General features: G+C 43.5%; 1 protein-coding gene and 1 long non-coding RNA gene across 5 annotated transcripts in view; both read left to right on the forward strand.

Moving 5' to 3' along the window:
* The window catches only part of LOC126982886 (uncharacterized), a 215,611-nt gene that overhangs the window by 41,179 nt on the left and 147,413 nt on the right, over positions 1-27,019 (forward strand). For 2 of the 4 annotated variants that reach the window (XM_050835165.1, XM_050835169.1), the window contains exons 1-5: positions 9,741-9,874; positions 10,699-12,610; positions 13,112-13,294; positions 14,128-14,268; positions 16,915-17,070. In XM_050835165.1, the coding sequence (XP_050691122.1) occupies positions 10,747-12,610; positions 13,112-13,294; positions 14,128-14,268; positions 16,915-17,070 (2,344 nt within the window). In that variant the 5' untranslated portion in view covers positions 9,741-9,874; positions 10,699-10,746. Of the gene's footprint in view, positions 1-3,253; positions 3,375-9,740; positions 9,875-10,698; positions 12,611-13,111; positions 13,295-14,127; positions 14,269-16,914; positions 17,071-27,019 lie in introns of those variants that run through there. The other 2 variants (XM_050835167.1, XM_050835168.1) reach the window with 2 other exon arrangements.
* Positions 20,042-25,342, forward strand: LOC126982893 (uncharacterized). Its single transcript, XR_007735384.1, has 2 exons — positions 20,042-23,320; positions 23,478-25,342. It is a non-coding gene; the product is annotated as an uncharacterized LOC126982893 (long non-coding RNA).

The raw sequence follows: 27,019 nt of genomic DNA on the forward strand, positions 1-27,019 counted from the left end.
GTGGCGTGCGTTAATATTAGTGGCGTAGAGGGAAGGGCAAGGGTGTGTGGCGTGCGTTAATATTAGTGGTGTAGAGGGAAGGGCAAGGGTGTGTTGCGTGCGTTAATATTAGTGGTGTAGAGGGAAGGGCAAGGGTGTGTGGCGTGCGTTAATATTAGTGGTGTAGAGGGAAGGGCAAGGGTGTGTGGCGTTAATATTAGTGGCGTAGAGGGAAGGGCAAGGGTGTGTGGCGTGCGTTAATATTAGTGGTGTAGAGGGAAGGGCAAGGGTGTGTGGCGTGCGTTAATATTAGTGGTGTAGAGGGAAGGGCAAGGGTGTGTGGCGTGCGTTAATATTAGTGGTGTAGAGGGAAGGGCAAGGGTGTGTGGCGTGCGTTAATATTAGTGGCGTAGAGGGAAGGGCAAGGGTGTGTGGCGTGCGTTAATATTAGTGGCGTAGAGGGAAGAGCAAGGGTGTGTGGCGTGCGTTAATATTAGTGGTGTCCTCCGAGGGTGCTTGCCTTGCGTGGGGTGAGGTGTGTGTGTCCGTGTATCTGATTTGGGCGGGAAATAATGAGGATGGGAATATATTAGTGGGGATAATAATAGTGGTGGTGGTGGTGGTGATGGTGGTAGTTATGGTAATGAGGAAGGAGGAGGAGGAGGAGGAGGATAATAATAATAATAAGCAGAAGAATATCAATATGAATATCAATAAGAGAGTAGAATTAGTTGCGGACCCATAATTAGATTTGCATCGGTAATAATTAGGAGAGTAAGAGAGTGTATTAAAAAAAGGGGATAATGAAGAAGAAGAAGAAGAAGAGGAAGAAGAAGAAGAATTCGTTATGGTTACGCTTCAAGATTCGTTTGTGTAATACATTGAAAAAACGGATATTTAAAGTAAAACAAAATCCTTGCCTTCCTTACCCACCTTCCCTATCCACCTTCTTTATCCACCTCTCCTCCCATTATACCTTCCTCCCTTCCTTTCCCTGTTCACCTCCCCTCCCTATCCACCTCTCCTCCCTTTATACCTTCCTCCCTTCCTTTCCCTATCCATCTCCCTTCCCTTTCCATCACCATCTTCCTGCCCTTTTCCTATCCCTCTCCACCTACCGGCCCTCCTTCCCTATCCACTTCCACCTCCATACTCTTCCTCCACCTACATTGCCTTCCTCCTCCACCTGCATACTCTCCCTCCTCCCCTCCAAGCCGTCTCCCCATTAGTCACTTCGTCCTATGGCTTGGTGTGTCGTCGCTCGGCTCAGTAATGTCTATGTTTATGCCCCGGCTGGCGACCCTCGAGGCTTGGGCGGTGCGGGGGCGTCTGGTGATGGGCGTGCGCGGGCGTCTGGTGATTGGCGTGGCTTCATGGCTCGCCGCATCATAACCGTGCCACCTGCCACCCTGTCACCCTGCCTGCCCTGCCCCTGCCCTCCCAGCCCTTAAGAGCAAGCTATAACTCGGCTCGTTAAATTCGTTGTCGTCGTTTCTCGTCTTTTTCGTTGTCTTCTTTTTCACCCTTTTCTTCTTTTTCGTTTTCTTTGTTTCCTTCTTTTTTTCTTCTTATTCTTATTCTTCTTCTCTATTTCTTCTTTTTCTTCATCTTCGTTTTTTTTCTTCATCTTGTCCTTCTTCCTCAGTACTTCGTGGTCTTCTGATTATTCTTCTTGCTCTTTTTCTTCTTCCTCTTCCTTTTCTTTCCTCTTATTCCTTTCCTTTATCTTCTTACTATTCTTTTTGCCATCATCATCATTTCTCTTCCTCTCCTCCTCCTCTTCCTTCTCCTCCTACTTCTCCTCCTCCTCCTTCACCTCCTCCTCTTCCACGCCAAGGAAACAAGACGGAAAGGAAAGGCTCGTCTGTGCCTCGCCTCGCCTCGCCTCCTCCTTTCTTCCCCTCCTCGGCCGTTGTTCTTTTTTTGTTTGGAAGCACAAAGAACGTGGCCGAGGCATGAACCGAGTGTCATAAAAGTGGCCATTAATGCCTCGAGAGAGAGAGAGAGAGAGAGAGAGAGAGAGAGAGAGAGAGAGAGAGAGAGAGAGAGAGAGAGAGAGAGCATCCCGGTGGCCCAGTCGTAACCTTCTACTTTGACGACTGTTTTGTAGACCTTAGTGCTTTTGTTGGTGTTGGTGGTGGTGATGATGGTGGTGGTGGTGGTGATGGTGGTGGTGGTGGTGGTGGTGTTGGTGGTGATGATGGTGGTGATGGTGATGATGGTTGTGGTGGTCTAAATGCTAATCATCATCATCATTATCAACAACAACAACGTCATCACAACCACATTTCCATTCCTTGCCTTGACTGCTGGCTGTTTTGTAGTCGTCTTCATCGCCGCTGTGGTGCGTGGTGGCGGGAGGGGGCTGGCATCCTTAATCATTATCATCGTCGATATAAAGCGATCACTCGGTGTTCTGGTCCCAGGCCGGAGTTTATGAAAAGTTTGAATGCGTCTTCATGTTTCACAGTAAACGTAGATAGGGAGAGTGTATGGTAATTTGATAAACCTCACTTAGTTAATAAGAATGACTAATGATATGAATATGAGTCTTGGGAGTTGGTAACAAAGTAAAATAAGTGAAGAGAAAGTACGATAAAATGAAGATGGTGGAATAGCACCACTGATGTTGTGGATGTTTGTCTCTACATGGACAAAAAAAAAAAATGAAGAAAAGGTAGATGTCAGTGAGTCTGTATCTATGTTTGGCCGGGAAACACATTAAAATAAAATAAAATCATATGTAAGTAAATGACTGATATAGCTGAAAAGTAGTTAGGCAGTTGTGAAAAGGTGAAATCAGTGTGTTGTATGATAGTGCCTTCAGTAACACCAGAATCTTTTAGCTTTTTTTTCTTATGCTCTTGACTGCTTCCTCATGTAAAGAAATGTCTGGAGAAAAAAGAAATGAGTAGCATAAGTTAATATTGTTAAAACCTGAAGCTCTCTGAACTTTCCAGAAATGAATGTGGTGTGTGATGATGCATACTAATATGGGCTTCTTTTTTTCTGGAATTTATACTTATGCCCTTTGATGTAGGAAAGGCTGGGGGGGAAAAAACGACAAAGAGTAGGCCTAATACAAATTTATTATTATTGATAAAGCTTGACGAGGCTGGCTAGAGAAAGATCAAATAAAAATTAATAGGATAAGTTAATAATTGATATAGAGCTTGATAAAGTTGACTGGAGGAAAATCAAATAACAATAATTCATTTAAGTTGATAATTGACAAAACTTGAGAAGGTTCACTGATTTCTCTTCGCCGTTCCAGGAGCTGCTGGGTGACCATGGCGAAGCACCGGAGCCCCTGTCCTCCCTCGACCCCCTCGACACCATCTTCGTGAAGCACGTGCGGCCAGGCTCCTCCGCTCACCTGGCCGGCCTCAGAACAGGTGAGTACCCTGCCCAGCCCATCTGACCCCTGCCTCAAACTTACTGGAGTCCCTTGAGACAGTCGTTATTTGAGGCTCATTGAATCTTAATACTTGAAAGAGGAATGATGCTTTAGGCTGAATTGAATCTAATTAATGAGGGAATGATACCTTGGTTAATTATTAAGAGAATTAGGCTGATTTATAGGAGAATTACTTTATTAAGAGAATGATACCTAAGGCTGATTGACTCTAATTAATATATGAAAGAGAATTAAAGATGGATTAATAAGGTAGATGATTCTGAGTTCTTAATTTAAGCGTTCTACTTTGCATCTTTGGGAGGAGCGACATGGTGAACTTTTTCTGTATATATCTTTTTATTTTATTGTTTTTCCTTTGAGCTGCCTCCTTTGTTGCTGAATAAATATTGATAGAGAAAGAGAATAAAGTCAAATCCGAATAATAAAACATAAAAGCAACACAATACAGATTAGATATTTTAGGAGCAGCGAGTAGCGGGCTTTTTTTCATTATTGTTTTCTTTTTTTGTGTGTGCCCTTGAGCTGTCTTCGTTGTTGTAAAAAAAAAAAAAAAGATGGATTCAGGAAACATTCTGACCCCTTCGTGGTAGAATAATTATTGATAGAGAAAGAGAATAAAGTCAAATCCGAATAATAAAACATAAAAGCAACACAATATAGAGAGATACAGAAAATATTAAAAATCACACCTTGAAAAATTCTTGCCACGAAAATAAAATGACCGAATAAGATTTTTTTTTTTTTCGTCCAAACGCTCACTCGCTATTTCTTCTGTTCACATTTTTCTTTTCTTCTCGTATATTTTCTTTTCTCCTCCTTTCTCGGTATTTTCTTTAACACATTCTTTTGTCATCACGCCTGTCTTCTTTTGCTATCCATATCTCTCTCTCTCTCTCTCTCTCTCTCTCATCAGTGACTTTGCTTTGACCTTCAGAGAGAGAGAGAGAGAGAGAGAGAGAGAGAGAGAGAGAGAGAGAGAGAGAGAGAGAGAGAGAGAGAGATTACCATGGTGTTTTGGGCCCTCTTAGAGTTTCATAATGTTAATGCAGTCAGTTCCTCTTGACGTCTTCATTCTCTTCTTAAACCTGCACTGATTTTTATGGCGTAGTCTGTGTTATAAAGCAGCATCACATTTTCTTCCCGTTTTCTCCTTCGTAAACAAACCGCCTAAGTCATTATTTCCTACTTCTCAGGAAATCAGAAAAGAACTGTCATCATCTCATTTGGCTTAAGATTTAGGCAGAATTGAAAAGGCCAGTTCTGTTACACTCAAACCCTGAATAATGAAGGCAACTCTACAGAAATGGGCGTCACATGATGAAAAATTGATGTAAATAAAAACCTGGAAATCGTTGAAAAATGACATAGGCGATTATTTTATGAGGGTGACGATATTTTTTTTGCTGCGTATGTTATCGTATTGACAGCCGCCTGATTTTTTTAACCCTCGTATTAGTCTTCAAGAACACTAATGCGGCTGATTTCGCTCTTATAACACGTTTTCCAAGGTGTGGTTATAGTTAGTTTTGTTGATTTCTTTTATATCACTTTTTTCGACAGAGTGTAATATGTCGACTTAACTGTGGAGACGAGAAGAGAGGAAAGAATGAATATATGTGGGCGAGGAAGGGAAGGAAAGAGGGAGGAGGAAGGGAAAAAGAAAGAGAGGAAAGGAGAGAAGGAATGTGATAGGAAGAGGGGATAAAGAAAGGAAGAAAGAAAGAAAGGAAAAATAAACATATGTGAGTGAGGAAAGGGAAGGAAAGAGGGAGGAGGAAAAGGAAAGAGAGGAAAGGAGAGGGGGAATGAGATAGGAAGAGGAAGAGGGGATGAAGAAAAGAAGGAAGGAAGGAAGAAAGAAAGGAAAAATAAATATATGAGAAAGGAAACGGAAGGAAAGAGGGAGGAGGAGAAAAAAGAAAAAGAGAGGAGAGGAGAGAAGGAATGTAACAGGAAGAGGAAGAGGGGATGAAGAAAAGAAGGAAGGAAGAAAGAAAGAGGAAAAATAAATATATGAGAAAGGAAACGGAAGGAAAGAGGGAGGAGGAGGAATGTGATAGGAAAAGAAAGATGGAATGAATGGAAGAGTAAGCGTGATGGGAGGAGGAAGAGGAGGAAGAAGAAGAGGAGGAGGAGGAGGAACATATGTAAAAACCCAACACATCTAAACTAATTCCGTCACAAAAATGGAAGAGCCAAACTATCCCCATAACTTATTAAATACTACTATTACCTCAGGCAGGGAAGTAATGGAAGAGTTTTGGTGGTGTGGCAAGCAAGTGTTTTAGCGCCGAGTAATGTAAATGTATATGTCTCGGGCTGGGTTGTGTTTATCTTGTCTTCGGAGCAGGAATTTCTGGTTAGGATAAAAACTTCTTGATATATATATTTTTTTTTTTTAGCTTTTCGGTTTGTTTGTTTGTCGTGTATTTTGAGATGTTTGTTACCGTACCTCCTCTCTCTCTCTCTCTCATTTCTAATCTTCTACTTTCTCTCGTTATGTTTCTCCTTCTCTCTCATCGCTTTCACTTTCGTTTTCTCTTTCTCTTTCTTTCTTCTCTTTCTTTTCTTTTTCTCTGTTTCTTTCTCTTTCACTTTCATTTTCTCCCCTCATTGCTTACACTTTCATTCTCTCCTTTTCTTCCTTTTTTTCTCTCTTTTATTTGTGTCTTTATTTCTTTTTTTCTTTCTTCCTCTTTCTTTCTCTCTTTCACTTTCATTTTCTCCTTTCATTGCTTGCACTTTCATTCTCTCCTTATCTTTCTTTCACTTTCTTTTCTTTGTTTGTTTCTTTCTTTTTTCTTTCTTTCTTTCTCTCTTTCACTTTCGTTTTCTCCTTTTCTCATTGTGTCACTTTCATTTTCTTTCTCGGCATCTCAGGTGTTCAGGGGAGGCAGCTTATATTGTCCGCACTCCTCCCCCTCTACCTGCTTCTCCTCTTATAATAATAATAAAAAAATAACTCCATCTTGATTTATAGGACACGTTAAGGGTAACACTCATTGCATCTGTCTGCGGCAAAGTAATGTCAATCTTTTTATATAGCAAGAACGGACACGTGAATACACTTATCTTTATAGTGATACCTTAGAACAACACTAACTCTAACCTGTAGTCTATAGGGAGGCAGAGGAGTTGGTACGATAGTGTGGCAAGTGTTAGTGGAGAGTGTGGACGCATAGCTATTAGTAACATTATAGCATTACCAACTCTCGTCCACCTCGCTAACCACTTTTTCCCAACACGATAACATATGAAAGAAAGAAAGAAAGGAAGAAAGGAAGGAAGAAAAGAAGAAAGAAGGAAGGAAGGAAGGAAGAAACAAAAAAAGGAAGAAAGAAAGGCAGAAAAGAGAGAGAGAGAGAGAGAGAGAGAGAGAGAGAGAGAGAGAGAGAGAGAGAGAGAGGAAAAAAGGAAAAAAGAAAGAAAGAATTAAAGAAAGAAAGAAATAAAGAAAGAAAAAGAAAAAGCAAGAAAGAAAGGAAGGAAGGAAGAAGCAAGAAAGTGAAGGAAAGAAAGAAAGCAAGAAGGAAAGAAAGACGGAGAAACTGTTATACTACTCCAAAACACAGACCACCATAAAAATATAAAAAAAAGAGTGAAAGTTTACAAGAGGGATGAAGCCGTCAAGAGCAGGAAAAATAACGTCACCTTGATTTACGTGACAGGTTTAGGGTAACAGTCATTGCATAGGTCTGCGCCAGCGTCAGACTTTTGCCTAGCTATTTTTTCTTCCTGTATTTATGGGGCTGGCCACGTGAACACTAACTATTCTGTATTAGACTTGGTGACTAATGGTTTTATGTATAGGGAGACAGATTATAAGGGAAGATAGTCATAGATAAGGAAGATGGGAAAGTGAAAAAAGGGAGATAGGAAGAGATAGAAAAAGAAGGACTGAAAAAAAGGGAGATTGGAAGAAATAGGAAAAATAAGGACTGAAAAAAAAGGAGATAGGAAGAGATAGAAAAAGAAGGACTGAAAAAAAGGGAGATTGGAAGAAATAGGAAAAATAAGGACTGAAAAAAAGGGAGATAGGAAAAATAAGGACTGACAAAAAGGGAGATAGGAAAAATAAGGACTGACAAAAAGGGAGATAGGAAAAATAAGGACTGGAAAAAAGGGAGATAGGAAGAAATAGGAAAAATAAGGACTGAAGAAAAGGAAGATAGGAAAAATAAGGACTGAAAAAAAGGGAGATAGGAAGAAATAGGAAAAATAAGGACTGAAGAAAAGGAAGATTGGAAAAATAAGGACTGAAAAAAAGGGAGATAGGAAGAAATAGGAAAAATAAGGACTGAAAAAAAGGGAGATAGGAAAAATAAGGACTGAAAAAAGGGAAATAGGAAGAAATAGGAAAAATAAGGACTGAAAAAAAGGGAGATAGGAAAAATAAGGACTGAAATAAAGGGAGATAGGAAAAATAAGGACTATAAAAAAGGGAAATAGGAAGAAATAGGAAAAAAAAGGGAGATAGGAAGAAATAGGAAAAATAAGGACTGAAAAAAAGGGAGATAGGAAGAGATAGAAAAAGAAGGACTGAAAAAAAGGGAAATAGAAAGAAATAGGAAAAATAAGGACTGATAAAAGGGAGATAGGAAGGAATAGGAAAAATAAGGACTGAAAAAAAGGGAGATAGGAAGAAATAGAAAAAGAAGGACTGAAAAAAAGGGAGATAGGAAGAAATAGAAAAAGAAGGACTGAAAAAAAGGGAGATAGGAAAAATAAGGACTGACAAAAAGGGAGATAGGAAGAAATAGGAAAAATAAGGACTGAAAAAAAGGGAGATAGGAAAAATAAGGACTGACAAAAAGGGAGATAGGAAGAAATAGGAAAAATAAGGACTGAAAAAAAGGGAGATAGGAAGAAATAGGAAAAATAAGGACTGAAAAAAAGGGAGATAGGAAGAAATAGAAAAAGAAGGACTGAAAAAAAGGGAGATAGGAAGAAATAGGAAAAATAAGGACTGAAAAAAAGGGAGATAGGAAGAAATAGGAAAAATAAGGACTGAAAAAAAGGGAGATAGGAAGAAATAGGAAAAATAAGGACTGAAAAAAAGGGAGATAGGAAGAAATAGGAAAAATAAGGACTGAAAAAAGGGAGATAGGAAGAAATAGGAAAAATAAGGACTGAAAAAAAGGGAGATAGGAAGAAATAGGAAAAATAAGGACTGAAAAAAAGGGAGATAGGAAGAAATAGGAAAAATAAGGACTGAAAAAAAGGGAGATAGGAAGAAATAGAAAAAGAAGGACTGAAAAAAAGGGAGATAGGAAGAAATAGAAAAATAAGGACTGAAAAAAAGGGAGATGGGAAGAAATAGGAAAAATAAGGACTGAAAAAAAGGGAGATAGGAAGAAATAGGAAAAATAAGAACTGAAAATAAGGGAGATAGGAAGAAATAGGAAAAATAAGGAATGAAAAAAGGGAGATAGGAAGAAATAGGAAAAATAAGGAATGAAAAAAGGGAGATAGGAAGAAATAGGAAAAATAAGAACTGAAAATAAGGGAGATAGGAATAACAAAGCAAAAAGAAGGACATTGAAGATAGGAGGGTGAGAAAAGGGTTATATAGTTAGTGTTGTCTTGTATCTTTGTCAGAGCAACACTATAAGACAAACACTACGTATAACTAATTTGTATAGGGTGACAGATTGGAGTTAGTGTTGTCTTTTATCTTTGTCAGAGCAACACTATAAGACAAACACTATAACTAATTTGTATAGGGTGACAGATTAGAGTTAGTGTTGTCTTGTATCTTTGTCAGAGCAACACTATAAGACAAACACTATAACTAATTTGTATAGGGTGACAGATTGGAGTTAGTGTTGTCTACATAATCCGCGTGACACTATTATGCACAAGGTGGCAGATTAGTGTCAGTGTTGCTCTACTTACCCTCGTCAGCTATATTGTCTTTGAGGTTACGTAGGTTGGTATTGTTAGACACGTTCGCTTCTCACATCAGCTATTTCTAAAGGTCAAAGAGGGGGTCAGTTGGGTTCTAATGGGTGTCTCTTCAGGTTCATGTTACAGAAGAAGGGTCAAACTACCACCAGGGTCATAAAACTACTCCTGGAAATGCCCACAACTCTTGCGAAAGCCTTGTCAAATATGTGCTTCTTGAGGTTCACTGTACAGAAGAAGGGTCACACTACCACCAGGGTCATAAAACTACCCCTGGAAATGCCCACAACTCCTACGAAAGCCTCGTCAAATATGTGTTCTTGGGCACCGAAATGTCTTATAATACGACCTGTAGTGTCACAGTAATACCCACACCCCCCCACTAGGGTCAGGCTGGGCACCTTTAACCCCCCTCCCCCTCATGGTTCCATCCTTGCAGGTGACCGCGTGGTGAGCGTGAATGGTGAGAGTGTGGGGGCGCGCACGTACCAGGAGGTCGTGGCCACCATCCACCGCTCCCCCCCCACGCTGCAGCTGCTGGTGGTGCCCCGTGAGCAGGACCTCCTCCAGCAGGTGAGCCAGCAGGTCATGGAGGTTTTCTGGGGATGGGAAGTAATGGTCTTTTTATAATAATAGTAATGAATAATAATAATAATATTGGTAAAGAGTGGTTTTATTAATGCACCAATATCTCATTTCTTATTTTGCTATTTTGCACGTAACTTTACACTTTTTCCTTTCGTTTTCCAAGGAGTTTGAAGGTTAGTGGAAAACATATATGAAAACCCAAGAGTACTTTGTCAGGTTTGAAATGAGATATGGGCACATTGATATAACCAGTTTTGACCATAATAATTATACCAATAACATCAAGAATAAAAACAACAAGAAATGATAATAATAATAATAATAATAATAATAATAATAATGATGATAATGATATAACCTCTCTTTTGGCCACCTCTTTGGATTCTTTTTAGGAGCAGCGAGTAGCGGGCTTTTTTTTATTATTGTTTCCTTTTGTTCTGTGTGCCCTTGAGCTGTCTCCTTTGCTGTAAAAAAAAAAAAAAAATAGTAATAGCTTGACTCTTTATCATGCTTTTTATCATGAATGCAGCCAACAAGTCTTCGTACAAGTGGTTTGCTTGTTTTCACTACTGAGGCAAATGTTGCTTTTTGGCCTCAAGCTTCATGACTTTTAGCTGTATTACATTGATTATGTTTATTTTATTATTTCTTTGGCTGTTGTGATAAAGAAGATTCCTCAGTAATTTCTATCTTGTGTGTTGTGTTCTGTTGCTTGTTTAGTAAAGTGTGATAGTGATTCTATGATGGTGAAGAATCATGGAGGTGTTATTTGTGTTTAGAGGCAATGTTTATCACTTTCCTTTTTTCAGGTGTTTGGGGAGACTGCCCACAACCCCGAGAGTAACCTGGATGTAAGAATGCCAAGCCCCAGCCACCTGCCCCCCCAGCACCTCATCCGCCACCCTCCTGGAGCCCCCCTGAACCAGCCTCCGCTTGGCGTCCCTCCACATTACCCTGCCAGTCTTTCATCCGCCTGGTCGTCTCAGTCGTCGCTCAACTCTGCCATGTCGACCGGAGCTCACCCAACGCCCGTCATCATGGCTCATCCTCCCTTCCACCAGCGTCCCCACCAGTCCCCCAAGTCGATGCAGCCCCACGGGGCACACATCCCCATCCATCCCCACCAGCAGTCATCCCCTGCTGCCCCCACCAACCAGCCCACCACGCCTTACTGGCCAGGGTCAAGGAAGCACTCCCTGTCTGGTGGAGGAGAGAAGCAGTTGGTGTCTTCAGGCAGCAGGAAGCAGTCCTTGCCTGGGTCAGCAGACAGAAGGCAGGCTGTCCACACCATTCAAAACACTTTATCCGCTGTGCCTCTTCGTGTGCCTTCAAACGCAGGGAAGCAGACTCTCCTGCCCCCTAGTACAAATACCCCCGGCGTGCACCCCAACGCTTCCTCCAGTGAGCCCTCCAACGCCTCTGTCTTTGGAGTCTACGAGCCCATCCTGGACCGGGCGATGGGGCGAGGCAGCTTTAGGGACAGCCGCCGGTTGGAGCGTGACCCAGACGGACGTATCTACGAGGTGGTGCAGACCAGGGTCATCGAGAGCAAGCTCAACAATGCCAACATGCAGGCCAGACAGGGCAGCGAGGCCACCCCCAAGAGCCACCATGGAAGGAAGACCTCTGCTGGGGGAGAAGCCGATGCCAAGAGGGTTCGTGTGCAGTCCCTGTCTCCACCACGCCTAAAGTCAGATGGCATCCCCATGAGGAGCCTCAGCGTCCACACCCAGCCCGAGCTTGTGGAGGCTGGCCAGGGGCAAGATGCCAATCTGTATGGCAGCCAACAGAGCATCAGCAGCACAAAGAGTGAAGTTCTCAATCACAACAACACTAAGAAACACAATATGTATGCGAGGAGAAGCATGACGGAGCCTCTGTCTGGCAGCCTGAGGGAAGCAGGTAACTCCAATGACAAGTCAACACAAGAAGTCATAAACAGAATAAAGAAGAATGTGGAGCGCAAGGAGGAGTTCCTGAAGAGGCCAAACCAGCCCATCTGGCTGCCGGCCAGCAAGGCGCCCACCATACACACAGATTATCACGTCAACCCACAGAAGTTCCAGCGACCGTTATGGCCGCCACCAGCAGCACAGACACCTCCCTCCCCTGGCTCAATAACCAAGGCCCTCTCATGCCTTGCAGGGAGCAAGCAAGCAAAGTCTGATGACCCCAGTGAAGGCTCAGGACAGTCAGAATCAGACAAGAAGTCTAGTGAAGATGCAGAGAATCAGGCTCCAGTGCAGGAAGCCTCCCTGGTCCCCCGCTCACTCGTGGGCAACTCCGTGCCCAAGCCTTATGTGGGGAGCAGCCCAGAGACTAGTCAGGCAAACTCCAGGTATGGGAAAGGCTTCACCACGACACTCTCCCGCATCCAGGAGAACATCCCCATCCCTGAGCATGGCTCCACGTCCTCACTGGCCAGCCGTTCTGGGGGGACCAACTCCAGCACTCCCACCGGCAGTGAAAGGTCCTTCTCTGCTGGAATTCTGCGTCCTGTTCCTCTGGCGTGGGTTGGGGACAACGAACGCATAAAGCAACTGCAGATTGTCTCCAAGAGGGCCAAGCAGTTTGAAAGCAGCAAGCTGGAGAAGGAATCCCCGACCAAGTCGGCCTTCCACCGCTTTGAGCTGTCCCGACTCTCCCAGCGCTCAAAGATCCCCAACGTGGCTCAGAGGAAGCAGGAATTTGAGAAGAAAGACAGCGAACAAAACTCCCCCAGTAAGATATTTTTTTGTCCTTGGTCTTTATGTAACTCATCCATATGTCCTGGTAGCAACTGCTGGAAGATTTTTTTATTTCATAATTTTATTATTTTCACAAAAGTTGAGTTTAGTTTGGTTTGATAATACAAGCAGAGTGTAGTATATTAGCCTGGCATTACTCAAGTTTCTGGTCTGTAGTTTACTAATGTGTTGGATGATCCAGCTTGAACATTCCTGTCTCTGTTGTACAGCTCAGAGTGCTCACAGCTTTACCTTCATGTTAGTTACTGAACGTAATGTTTGTTAGTAAATATGATTGTGTGTGTATACTGCCACACTGTGTAGGGCTTTTGTAGAATTTTAATTTTCTTCTCCCTTCAGTAGAGTTTTTCCTAACACTTTAACCCTGTAATGTAAATCTCTGAGCATGGCCATTTTTCTCTTATGTGTTCATCCCGCAGTCATTTGTTGTGTGTCCTCCCTACATTGTCCCTTGTTTTTTATCCTCAAACTTTAGGTTTTGAGTTTGAGTTTGGCACGCAGTACAGTAATGCCCCAAGGCAGCGCAAGAGCGCCGAGCTGGTGCGCAGTGTTGTGGTGTCCCGGGAGCTGTCCCCCTCACCCCCCAAGGTGTTTAGGTCCCTCTCTGATGGAGGAACAGTCTTCCCTGTCAGCAGGCACCTCTATGCTGCGGGGTATGGTAAGTGGCCTCGGCAACACACTCGTCCTGGGAGTACCAGAACACCTTTGGAAAACTTCATCTCTTTTTTTTTAGTTTGTATTTATTATCACGCCAGTGGAACCTTGCAACACACTACCACTGCATCATGTGCTTTGTTACTGTTGTTGGTGCAGAATACAGTGTTTGTGAGGTTCCAACTTTACTTAACTTTCTCATCATGGAAGCTCAAAAATTTCAGCAGAAAATGCATAACTAAAATTTATTAGCATTTACTCTCAAAGACACATTACTGTTGGGCACTATATGTGTCTCTTCCAATGGTCTCTTAAGTGCCTTACCATAAGTTGTTTCCTGCAGGGAGAGGTGTTGAGGCATTCATTTATTAATACGAGTTTTACGGTGTACGTGTGTAGTGATGCAGGTTGTCCAGGTGTAAGATATTGTGTTTGTGTTTCTTGTCAGTGTTTGTTCGTTGTCTGGCAATGCTGAGCAAGTTTCAAGTGTTGTGGTGTGAGCAAGCCTTTCCAGTGTTACGTTCATAGTTTGCCATTCTGCTGCAATGATTTTTGTACATTGTCTTCCTTTTGTGATTCAGCATTTTGTTTATATGTATTTTTCATGAAGGAGACGTCCTTATATAGAAACTTTGAGAAGCATGCATTCCAGTAGACATATACATGCACCACAGATTGATGTGAAGGTAATTTAAGTTTTTTCCCTTATCCAGTTCAACAGCTCTTGTAGATGAATGTAGACCTCCCTATTCTACTTACATCCTTTCAGTAGACATTTTATTCTCTGGTTGAAGGTTCCTCCTGAGCACCACAATAACACACACATTGCCTTTCCAGACGAGGGAACTCCCCCTCCTACAAGCGAGGAGGAGGAGACCGTGCGGCTGTGCATGAACAGAGTGATCCCCATCGGAGGGCCTCACATCCACTGCCAGCCCCCGCCTCACATGGCCGGAAACAGACCCCAGAGTGACTCAGGTAGGGTCTGGCAGCCATGGTAAAAACACACTAGTAGACTTAGCAGCCCTTTATTTTTACCTCTCAAGGTTAAGACACAGGTATAGAGTGCAGTGTTATACTTAGCACCTGCAAGGTAGGATCCTACCTGCCAAGATAATTACTTAGTATTTTACAGCAGGACATCAGTTTATCAAGGGACAGGTACCAAAGAAACACAGTAAATTGATTATGTAGTGTTATTTCAATGTAATGTATTAGTTTGGTGTTAATTCATGAAAAGGCAACACAAAATACGTAAAGAACTACCAACCAATAAGTCTTCTTGCAACCTACAAACTGTCCACTAAAGTCATGACTGAATGATGAGTGCCACACTAGCCTCAAGGCAGCCATGACAACAACTGGATCAAGTAGTGGACACTCAGCAGCTGACAACACGTCCACTTCATCATCAGAGTTGTAGATAAATCAGCCAAATACAATCAACCACTAAGCATGACTTTCATAGATTATGAGAAAGCATTTGTCTGTGTTGGAACTTTGGCAGTCCTGCAGACACTCAGGAGGCAGGAAGTGGATGAACTTAAAAGCGTTAGAAGATATAATACAGAGACAGCACAGCACGGCTACCATGACACTCTACAAAAAAGCAAGAATATTTCCAGTTAAGAAAGTTGAAAGACAAGGAGACAGTTATTCATGGCTTGCTTTGAAGTATTTAAGAAATTAGGGTGTGATAACAGAGGAATTTACTGAGATAGTTTTACGAAGTGATTTTGAAAAATCCTTAAAAAGATGGACTGAGAAACTCCACAGAGACAGAAAGTTGTTTTGAAAATGAATATGAAGAAAACAAAGGCAATGTTTAGTCAATTGGCAGGACACCAACTAATGAGGAGGAATGACACACTAAGGAGAGTGGAGTAATGCATGTATCAAGACAAACAATTAGGGCAAACTCAGACCACCAAAAAATAACCAGAATGATAAAATTAATGAAATTGAGCATTTTTTTATAATGAAACTATCATGAAAAGCAGTCTGCCAACCTCCTTGAAGAGTAAGATGTGAAATCACTGTATCCTGCCAGTCTAATCATAGGATTCAGATGAAATGCTAGAATTTTTTAGTTTACTACACTAGCACATGACCTCTGCATGTTACGAAACACACGAGAAATTAATCCAGACAAGGAAAGGTTTTGCCAGGGCCAGGGATCAAACCCGCGACCAGCGAGACGGGAGAGCCACTCCTTAACCAGTCGGCCAAAAAGATACCCCCAGGCAGAGGGAGTTATGGGAGGCTCACCCATCAGGCTTAGTTGCCGCAGCACTACACAGACATCTGATGCCTCACAAAAAGTTTAGAAAGTAGAAATGCACCAAGAGTAATGAACTTTGGCAGGCTGAATCATTTGTACAACTGACGACAGATGAACAATCAAAGTGAGAGTGGCAATCTAGAAATTGTAAAAGTCAGGGCAGGCAGAGGACCAGGTGGGGGTGAAATTAGAGCATTGCCGAAGTAGGATGAAGTTCACTGACATCAGACAGAGGGAGGTGGAGAACCGTTTGTGAAAGGCTGCTAATTGTCCTGTACTAGATTTTTTTAACCCGGTAGCAGCGTGGATCATGTTTCTTAATGGTCCCTCTAAGCAAGAAAAATGAGAAAAAATCATCACACAAACAATTTCATAATATATGTCAAAGCATTTGTGATCAGTTTATGCATCATCTATTTTTTGGGGTTTGTATCAGGCACAAATCTGGCCCGTCGCTGCTACACGGTAAAGCCACAAATTGGGCCCGTCGCTGCTACACGGTAAAGCCACAAATTGGGCCCGTCGCTGCTACCGGGTTAAAATGGCTAATTATTGATGTTTCTTGTCAATAATTATAGGTCAGAAACCGGTAAATACGATGCTTTGAGTACAATAATCTGGCAACGGTGGTCCCGCTTCTCCCATAGTCCAGCCTGCAGACACCTTGCCTAAAAGTAATAAATAAGGTTTTGACATATATGGTAAAGACTCAGGTATACAGTTTGGTAATTTGCAAATCATCCGCTAGGTGGTATTCTGCTGGCCAAGAAACAGAAAAGTCATATCTTGTATTGGCGTGGGGTTCATTTGTTGGTGAGGGTTCTCTCAGTCAAGGAAAAACGATGCAGGTGTATTAAATAATGTTATGTATAGTATATCATTGTTATGTAGGATTGCTAGACAAGAAAAATAGGTACATATTTATAGTCTTGTGTTTTATGTATCACCTGCTAGGTAAGTTATGCCAGCCATAATTAATACGCAGGTACATCATGTAGTCTTGTTTTCTTCTGGTCGTGCGTGACAAACATGGATATTATAGAGTGTTACAGACATACATTCCATCTGTCCTGACAATGTTACCTTCAGTGCCATGGTTGCAGTCTCCACTTGTTCCTCTGTTTTCTCTCTTTCTGTGCATAATTCAGTCTCTTCACACCCTCATTTTTTTACCCTTTCCAGAAAACCACATTTACCACACAAGCTGTCAACACCAGCTAAAGCACATGTGTAAATTCTGTATGTTTAACATTAATTTACTTTAATTTTTGTATTATTTCCTACAAAGGTAAATGTCTTAATTTATTTCCTTGTTGTGATCAGCATTTTCAACATTCTTCCAGACGTGCTTGAGAGAGAGCGATCCAACTCGGTGTGCTCCCAGGCCTCCATGACCAGCCTGTGGTCCACCCAGTCCATGGACGAGAGCAGCACCACGCGACAGAAGGGCATCACTCGACAAAACTCGTACCTGAGCGCCGTTCACTCCCCGCTGCCTTGTGAGTACAGCCCCGCCCTTACCTGTCATTTTTATGTGCCTCTGCTGGCACCTTTGTGCAGCACCTCTGCCCGGCTCCCCAGTGGTGTCGCCTGTGGTAATGATGCACCAGGCACGCAGGACGTGGTGCACAAGGGTCACACACTTGCACAGCCTTGCACGCCTCATTGGCACTTGTATGGTTCAAGTGTACTCATGGTGGTTCATGTCTTTTTAAAAATTATACATAATGTACATAATTTGTTGTGTAAATCAAGTGTTTATGACATCTACTCAATTTTTATGGTAGAGACTAGCCAAAATGTCTGACAAAATAATTAAGAATATTTACAAGCCATTACTTATGATGATGGGAAACTAAGATAGATGATGGAAGGTTACAATGTACAGTGTATGCTATTTGGTAATCATTAGTAATTATTAAGTTATACCCAAGCTAGTCTCTGTCCCATCCCTCCATCCCGCCAGTAATGACGGCTGCCCAAATGCCCCGAGCTAAGCAATGCCCCATCCCTGCTAGTAATGACAGCTGTGTAGGCATCCCAGGCCAGGCTGTGCCCCACGCCTGCCAGCAAGACTGTTTAGGTGTATCTTTTGAGGCTGCACAGCACTGCTTGCTCTCCCTCCCTGCTGCGTGAGGCCCAGCAGGCACCCCCCATCCCCTGCCCTGTTGTTCTGCTTCCTGCTGGTACATGGCACAGAATGGCCTTTGCACTTGCTTTTTATGCTGTTATGGCTTGAATTTGTCTCCAAGATGGCAATGCAGTGAACCTTTGAGTTGATTACGCGAGTGATTCCCTAATATTGCTGCCCCCACGGCCATGTTGGGGTGTGTGGGGCTTGAATCTTCTTACATTTTGTCTGCTGCTGAAGCTTAAAAGAAAAAACACTATGAGTGGAGGAAACAATGAGTCTGGGTTCCAAACTTCCATTGCTGAATTCTCTGAGTCTAATGACGAGGTGGACTGAATTGAACAAAGGTCGTGCAAGACTAAAGGTAGTGTGTATAATTATATGCTGAATACATAAGAACTGTCGCCAGATTTTTTAAGCGTCATATTAGTGTTTATTAACAGTTATGCGGCTAGTTGGGCTTTTTCATCTCATTCTCGGGACAGGGTTAGTTGAAAGTGTTACATTTTCACAAATTCATCATATTACAAACTCAGTCATAAAATGTGATATGAAAAACCAACAAAACCAATTAACCACGCTTCCTCTAATGGGTCAAAGATAAAATTATTCATATCAACGCACAATGATTGATCTTTACTGTTAGTAAAGATCAATAAGACGTTTGATAAATCAGGTGTGTGCGTTGAACTTGAGCTTTGAGAGTAGTAGTGCTGCTGGTAGAGAATGCTGCAGTTGTTAATCAGTGGCTCACGAGTCCTCTTAAGTCTCCTGAACACCACGTCACTTGTATTGGCCGAAGAAGGAAGAGGGAGGGGGCAGTATGTATGGGACATTTGAACTCCTCATTGTCATCCTTCTCACCTCTTTTAACCATTTCATAATATATATCAAAGCATTTGTGATCAGTTTATGTATCATCTATTTTTGGGGGTTTATATCATGGCACAAATTTGGCCCGTCGCTGCTACACGTAAAGCCACAAATTTGGCCCGTCGCTGCTACACGTAAAGCCACAAATTTGGCCCGTCGCTGCTACACGTAAAGCCACAAATTTGGCCCGTCGCTGCTACACGTAAAGCCACAAATTTGGCCTGCTACATGTAAAGCCACAAATTTGGCCTGTCGCTGCTACACGTAAAGCCACAAATTTGGCCTGTTGCTGCTACACGTAAAGCCACAAATTTGGCCTGTCGCTGCTACACGTAAAGCCACAAATTTGGCCTGTTGCTGCTACACGTAAAGCCACAAATTTGGCCTGTCGCTGCTACACGTAGCCACAAATTTGGCCCGTGCTGCTACACGAAAGCCACAAATTTGTCATGTAGCTGGTACATGTAAAGCCACAAATTTGGCCTTTTGCTGCTACACGTAAAGCCACAAATTTGGCCCGTCGCTGCTACACGTAAAGCCACAAATTTGGCCCGTCGCTGCTACACGTAAAGCCACAAATTTGGCCCGTCGCTGCTACACGTAAAGCCACAAATTTGGCCCGTCGCTGCTACACGTAAAGCCACAAATTTGGCCCGTCGCTGCTACACGTAAAGCCACAAATTTGGCCTGTCGCTGCTACACGTAAAGCCACAAATTTGGCCCGTCGCTGCTACACGTAAAGCCACAAATTTGGCCCGTCGCTGCTACACGTAAAGCCACAAATTTGGCCTGTCGCTGCTGCTGGGTTAACACATCCCATCATTCCCTGTCATTCACACAGCCACAGGTAACAGGTGGTCCATCATTCTTCAGTTAGCATGTCAGGTGTCAAAGTTCCATGAGTTACGTAACACCAAAAATGACGGAAAGAAAAATCAACCCACTCCGCTTTGCATTTAAGTGTTTATGAAGGATATGGATCAGGAACAAACCCACGGTCGGTATTTTCAGACGCTTCCAGCTCTCACATCAACAATTTCTAGAGGCCAAAAGGAAAATCAGTCTGGTTCTAATAAGTCATTTTTTAGGTTCATGGTACAGAATAAGGGTCAAACTACCACCAGGGTCATAAAAGTACCCCTGCAGATACCCACATATCCTAGAAAAGCCTTGTCAAATATGTGATCTTGAGCGCAGAAATGTTTAAGAATACGGCCAAAGACACTTATCATACACCCACACTCCACATAACCAAGTCTCTCCCTGCACCCACGTTCCCTTCAGCTCATTCTGCCAACGTCCACATCACTTGTAATCCATTCACCACACCCTCACTTCACCCTACCCAACACCTCCACCACCACCCCACTAACCACTACACCCCATCCACCTCATCTCATTCCACTCCACCCACCACCACCACCACCACTACTACTTCACCCTACCCACTCCACCATTCTCACTCCACTGACCCCCATTCCACCAACCCCACCACCCCACCCCACACCATAACCCCCCCACCCCCCACAACACAATCGAACATCACCCCCTCCCTCCCCCTCAACATCATCACCCCCACCAGCCCCGTCCACCACCAACACCCACGGCGAGGGAAGGAAAAGTCGGGAGTCCAATCACAGGTGTATCATTGATGGGAGGGGAAGGGGCTGGGGAAGGGGAGGGGGGGGAGAACACCTGGCGCGGTTTCCCACTTTACCGCGTGACAAGGTGTGTTCCTGACCCCTGCCGCCCTGCCCTCTAGCGGCGGGTAATAATTAGGTGAATGGCAGGAAGTAGGAAGAGGAGGAGGAGGACTGGAGGAGAAAGGAGACTGAAGAGGGAAGGATAGAGTGGAGGAGGAGGAGGAGGAGGTGAGGGGCTGAGCAGGTTACAAGAAGAGGTACAGAACGAAGAAAGGGAAGGAAAAGAAGGATGAGGAAGGGAAGGAGGAGGAAAGAGAGAGAACGAAGAACAAAGAAAGGGAATGGAGAAAGAACGAAGAAAGGGAGGGAAAGGAAGAAAGGGAAGAACGAAGAAAGGGAGGGAATGGAAGAACGGGAAGAAACGAAGAAAGGGAGGGAAAGGAAGAACGGGAAGAACGAAGAAAGGGAGGGAAAGGAAGAAACGAAGAAAGGGAGGGAAAGGAAGAACGGGAAGAACGAAGAAAGGGAGGGAAAGGAAGAAACGAAGAAATGGAGGGAAAGAAAGAAAAGGAAGAACCGAAGAACGGGAAGAAAGAACGAATAAAAGAGAGAAAGAGAACGGAAGGGTGAGGAGGGGAAGGAGAAGCGGGTAACTATGATAAATTAATGGCGGAGAGAGAGAGAGAGAGAGAGAGAGAGAGAGAGAGAGAGAGAGAGAGAGAGAAGCGGCGAGTGTGTGAGAAGGGAGGGAGGTGACGTGGGGAGATAAATGAAAGGAGGGAGAAATAATAGCGTGGGAGGAGAATATAAGGGGTGAGAAGTAATACCAGGGAGGGGAAAGTAGGTAGGAAGGTACAGCGAGAGGGAGGAAAGTGAATTAGAAGGATACGAAAGACAAGGAAGGAAGGATGATAGTTATTAAAGAAGGAAAAGGAGATGGCGATAGAAATACACGAGGGAGAAGAAGTAAATAGAAAGGAAAGGAGAGATGAGTTAGTGAAGTTACGAAAAAAAGAAAAGAGGAAAAACGATGAAACTATTGAATAAGGAAGAGGAGTTAGAAAAAATAATAAGAAGAGAAATGCACGTGGAAGATGGAATACAGGAAAGAAAAGAAGAAAAATGTAATGAATAATTATTAAAAGGATACGAAAAAAAAAGAGGAGGAAGAAGAAGAATGAGAACTACTGAAGGCGGAAGAGAAGATGAGAGCAAATATATACGATGAAGAAAACATATAAGATAGAAAATGGGAGATGAAGAGGAGGAGGAGGAAGAATAATGAAGAACTACTCCAGGATGAGCTTGACAGACTATATGATTGGGCGAGGAAGTGGCAGATGGAATTCAATGTCGGGAAGTGTAGCATTTTGAGTGTAGGTAGGAATAACCCCTTACACAATTACTCCTTAAATGACACTCCTCTAAGCAGGTCTGGGCGTGAGAGACTTAGGAGTCCTAGTGAGTGCTGACCTCCGTCCTAGGGCTCAATGCATTCAGGCTAAAAATCGGGCAAACAGAGTACTTGGTTTCATCTCAAGGAGCGTGAGCAATAGGAGCGCTGAAGTCATCCTCAAACTTTACTTAGCACTAGTTCGACCTCATCTCGATTATGCAGTTCAGTTCTGGTCCCCCTACTATAGAATGGATATCAAGATGTTAGAATCTGTACAGAGGAGGATGACAAAGATGATTCAGGGGGTGAGAAACTTGCCTTATGAAGACAGGCTGAAGCAGTTAAATCTACACTCTCTAGAAAGGCGAAGGTTGCGAGGAGACTTGATCGAAGTTTATAAATGGATGAAGGGATTTAATAAAGGGGATGTCAATAAAATTTTGAGAGTGAAAGAACCAGGTAGGACGCGTGGCAATGGTTTTAAGTTAGACAAATTCAGATTCAACAAAGACATAGGCAAGAATTGGTTCACCAATAGAGTGGTGGACGAATGGAACAGGCTTGGGAGCCATGTTGTGGGTGCCAATACCATAGATACATTCAAGAAGAGGTTAGATAAAGCCATGGATGGTGAGGTAAGGTGGGGTTGAGTGTACAGGAGCTGCCTTGTATAGGCCAACCGGCCTCTTGCAGACTCCTTACGTTCTTATGTTCTTATGTAAGGAAGAGGAGATGAGAACAAATATATACGATGAAGAAAAACATATAAGATAGAAAATGGGGGCTGAAGAGGAGGAGGAGGAGGAGGAGGAGGAGGACGAAACAGGGGTGGAGTAAGGGAGGAGGAGTGACCTTAATGAGGGAGTAAAGGAGGAAGGGGAGGAGTAGGCAATGATACTGAGAAACGCTGCCGAGAAAGGGAGAGAAGAGGAGGAGGAGGAGGTGGAGGAGGAGGAGAGGAGATCAGTAGGCGGAGATACTGAGAAAAACTGTTATAAAAGGAGGTAGCGAAGGAGGAAAAGAAGGAAGAGGAGGAAGAGAGGAGGAGAGGACAGTAGGCGGAGATACTAAGAAAAACTGCTAAGGGAGAAGGAGGAAGAAGAAGAGGAGGAGGAGGAATGAGATCAGTAGGCGGAAATACTGAGAAAAACTGTTATAAAAGGAGTTAGCGAAGGAGGAAAAGAGGGAAGAGGAGGAGGATAGAGAACTGTAGGTGGAGATACTAAAAAAACTACTAAGGGATAAGGAGGAAGAAGAGGAGGAGGAGGAGGAGGAGGAGGAGAGGGAACAAAGAACAAAGAGAAAGAAGATGCTGAGAATAACTGCCATGAAAGGAGGAGAAGGAGGAAAAGGATAAAGAGGAGGAGGAGGAGGAGGAGGAAAGAGAATAACAGACGAAGATACTGAGAAAAACTGTTATGAAAGAAGTTAGAGAAGAAGGAAAAGAAGGGAGAGGAGGAGGAGGAGGAGGAGAAGGAGGAGGAGGAGGAGAACAACAGACGAAGATATTGAGAAAAACTGTTATGAAAGGAGTTATAGAAGGAGGAAAAGAAGGGAGAGGAGGAGGAGGAGGAGGACGGTAGGCGTAAATACTAAGAAACATTGTCGAGAAAGGAGGAAAAGGAAGAGAAGGAGGAGGAAGAAGAGAGATGGAAAAGATGGGAAAGGAGGAAGAGGAGGAGGAAGAGGGAAAGAAAACAATATAGGTGTAGTTACTGAAAAAATGCTACCGTGAAAGGATGAGTGGGAAAAGAAGATGGGAAGGAAAGGAAAGGAGGAGGAGGAGGAGGAGGAGGAGGAAGAGAGATGGAAGAGATGGGAAAGGAGGAAGAGGAGGAGGAAGAGGGAAAGAAAACAATATAGGTGTAGTTACTGAAAAAATGATACCGTGAAAGGATGAGTGGGAAAAGGAGATGAGAAGGGAAGGAGGAGGAGGAGGAGGAGGAAGAGAGATGGAAGAGATGGGAAAGGATGAGGAGGAGGAAGAGGAAAGGAAAACAATAGGCGTAGTTACTGAAAAAATCTACCGTGAAAGGATGAGTGGGAAAAGGAGATGGGAAGGAAAGGAAAGGAGGAGGAGGAGGAGGAGGAGGAAAGAAGACAGTTACGCACGATTTCCGGCCGTAAAGGAGAAGCGAAGGGAGTTTTTACCTGCCCGACGTAATGAGAGGGACGGAAAGGTGTGCGGGAGGGACAGGGAACAGTAGCGGGAGAGAGAGAGAGAGAGAGAGACTAATACTTCGAGGTGGTAACTGTTGACGAGTTTTAAACGTGTTGATTGTGTTACACCGCAGTCAAACCACAAAGAGAGAGAGAGAGAGAGAGAGAGAGAGAGAGAGAGAGAGAGAGAGAGAGAGAGAGAGAGAGAGAGAGATCAAATAAAGACAAACATACGAAAAGACATTTATAAGAGAGAAAAAAAATCACACCGGAGACAAGAAAAAGAAAAGAAAAAAAAATACCAAGAAAAAAGTAAGATAAATAGGAAATGAAACCCAACAACAACAACAACAACAACAACAACAACAACAAGTAGAAGACGAGGGAAAAGCGAAGCAGGAGAAAAGAAGAAATAGAAGGAGGAGGAGGAGGAGGAGAAGGAGGAGGAGGAGGAGGAGGAAAACATCACACATTACATACTGCTTCTTCCGGCCCAGTTTAGCCCAGGGCAGCGGGGAACCGGAACTGGAGGGAAGGGGGGGAGGGGGGCAAACCTGGAGGGAATGGGGAAGGCTGAAAGGGAGGGTAAGAGAGGGAAGGAGGGAGGGAAGGGGAGGAACCTGAAGGAAATGGGAGAGGGAAGGGGAGGAACCTGGAGGGAATGGGAGAGGGAAATGGAGGGAAGGGGAGGAACTTGGAGGGAAAGTGGAGGGAAAAGAGAGAGGGAACTGGTGAAGGGTAGTGGAGGAAACTTAAACCTGGAGGAGGAGGAAAAGGATTGGAGGTAAAGGTGGAGGAAACTGGTGGAGAGTGGAAGAACCTGGAGGAGAAGGTGGAAGGAAGGAAGCTGGAGGTAAAGGAGGGAGGAAACTGTGGAGGTAAAGAGGAATTGAACTGGAGGGAAGTGGAGGGAGGGAACCGAGGGAAAGTGGAAGGAGGGGTCAGGGGTGAAACTGGAGGAAAGTAGTGGAAGGAGGAGGAAACTAGGGTAGTAGATGAAGGTAAGGAGGGAGAAAAGGAGGAAAGTGGAGGGAAGTTAAGGAAGAGTGGAAGGGAAGTTGAGGGTAGAGACGGAGGAAACTGGGGAGGTAAAGAGGAAGGAATGGAGGAAAGTGGAGGGAAGTAGTAGAATCTGGAGGGAAGTGAACTGAAGGGAGAGAAAATAGAAAAAAAAAACAGGGAAAGTGGAGTGAAAATAGAGAAGAGGAGAAAAGTGGAGAGGGAAGGGAAGGAAACAGAAAGGTAGGCGAGGAAGGAAAAGGAAACAGTAGGGAAGGAAGGAAGGTGGAGGTGGTGGAGGTCAGTAGGAGGAAGAGGAGGAAATAAACAATGGTGACGAATATAATAAGTGGATAGGGATGTGGATGAAGATGGTAGTAAAAGAAGGGAAGAAGGAAAGGAATAAGGAAGGAAGGAAGGAAGAATGTAGGGATATGAAGGCTCGTTGGCGGAAGAGGAAGAAGAGAAGTGCAAGAAAGAGAAGTGTTATAGTGAAGAAGAGACGTGTAATAAGGAGAAAGATAAATGTTGTATAAAAAAAAGAGAAGTATAAAGAGAAGGAAGAAGAGTGTAAGCAGTGCAAGGTGGAAGAAGTCTAAGAAAGGGGAAAAGAAGTGTAAGAAGAAGGAAGAGAATTTTTAGAAAGGGGAGGAAAAGTGTATGAAAGAATAAGAAGGAAGAAGAGTGTAAGATAGACGAAAAGAAGTACAAGAATGAATATGTAAGAATGAATAAATTAGAAAGATTGTAAGAAGTTTTAAAAAGAGGGAAGAAAAGTGTAAGAAGAAGGAAGAGAATTGTTAGAAAGGGAAAGAATAAGAAGGAAGAAGAGTGTAAGATAGAGGAAAAGAAGTACAAGAATGAATGCGTAAGAATGAATAAATTAGAAAGATCGTAAGAAGTAAGAAGGAAGTGTAAGAAATTTTAAAAAGGGGGAAGAAAAGTGAATGAAAGAATAAGAAGAAGGAAGAGTGTAAGATAGAGGAAAAGAAGTACAAGAATGAATAAATTAGAAAGATTGTAAGAAGTAACAAGGAAGTGTAAGAAGTTTTAAAAAAGGGGAAGAGAAGTATAAGAAAAAAGAAGATAAATGTAAGAAGGACGAAGAGAAATAACAAAGAAAAAGAAGGCGACCAGAGGAAAGTGGAGGGAGTGAAGGGCCTGGAGGAAACTGCAGGGAAAGGAAGGCACGAGGGCGGAAGAGGAGGAAGAGAAACTCCTGCAGGACCCCGTTTCAGGCGTCCCGAAGGGTAAGGCCCCGAAGGACTCCTCTCGGCGGGTCCTGCGGCGCGCGTCCTAAGCTGTCCTGGAGCCTGGTGGGAGAAAGCGTGCGAGGGGCGGCTCTCTCTATATATATCTCTGACTGTGTCTCTGTCTGTCTCTCTCTCTAAAAAAAAATAGTGGATTCGAGAATATAATTGCCTTTTATTTATTTATTTATTTTTAATTTTTTTTACGTTCAGCCTATAACGCCGGTGGGCTTTTTTTGCTGGGGGCTGTTGGTCTACCTCAGCCCGGAATGACGCAGACAAGTGTTTTATAGTGGCGCCGTCCTGTTTGACTCACGCCGCCCCCGGAACCCAAGTCTTGATCCTCTTCAAAGAGTTTATCTACAGTCCGGGTTGACAGGTCTTCCTCAGAACAGCAGGACGATGACTGAAAATTATCAGCTTACGTTATTATTATTGCTTACCCATATCAAGACAGGTTGTGATAACTCAGCCGTCTGGGTTATCTCTACCTCTCTAGATACGGCGCCAAGACCGCACACCAGCGTCAATCAGTCGGTATGGCCTGCATGTCACCAAGCCCCGTGCCGGGATGGATTCAAGTCACAGCTAAACACCGTCGTGACGAGGCTGGGCGAGGAGCATTGCGGGCTTCTCCTTATTAACATCAGTGTGGGCGAGGTAGCCTGTGCGGCTCGAATACCGGCTGTGAATTATCATTTTATCATCATCGTTATCATTATCATCATTAATAATATTAATACGTCCTGAACGCGGAAAAAAATTAACATTACACATGCATTCTTTAAGAGCACACACACACACACACACACACACACACACACACACACACACACACACACACACACACACACACACACACACACACACACACACACACACACACACACACACCGTAGCTCCGTAGCTTAGTCGGTTAGAGAGCTGCTCTGCTAGGCTTCAGGACTGACAGGCGACGGTTCGAGCCCCGTTCAGGCCGGAATCTTTCTGCTGACA

This window comes from Eriocheir sinensis, chromosome 52, assembly GCF_024679095.1.
Source record: "Eriocheir sinensis breed Jianghai 21 chromosome 52, ASM2467909v1, whole genome shotgun sequence".
In the NCBI taxonomy this organism is placed as follows: domain Eukaryota; kingdom Metazoa; phylum Arthropoda; class Malacostraca; order Decapoda; family Varunidae; genus Eriocheir; species Eriocheir sinensis.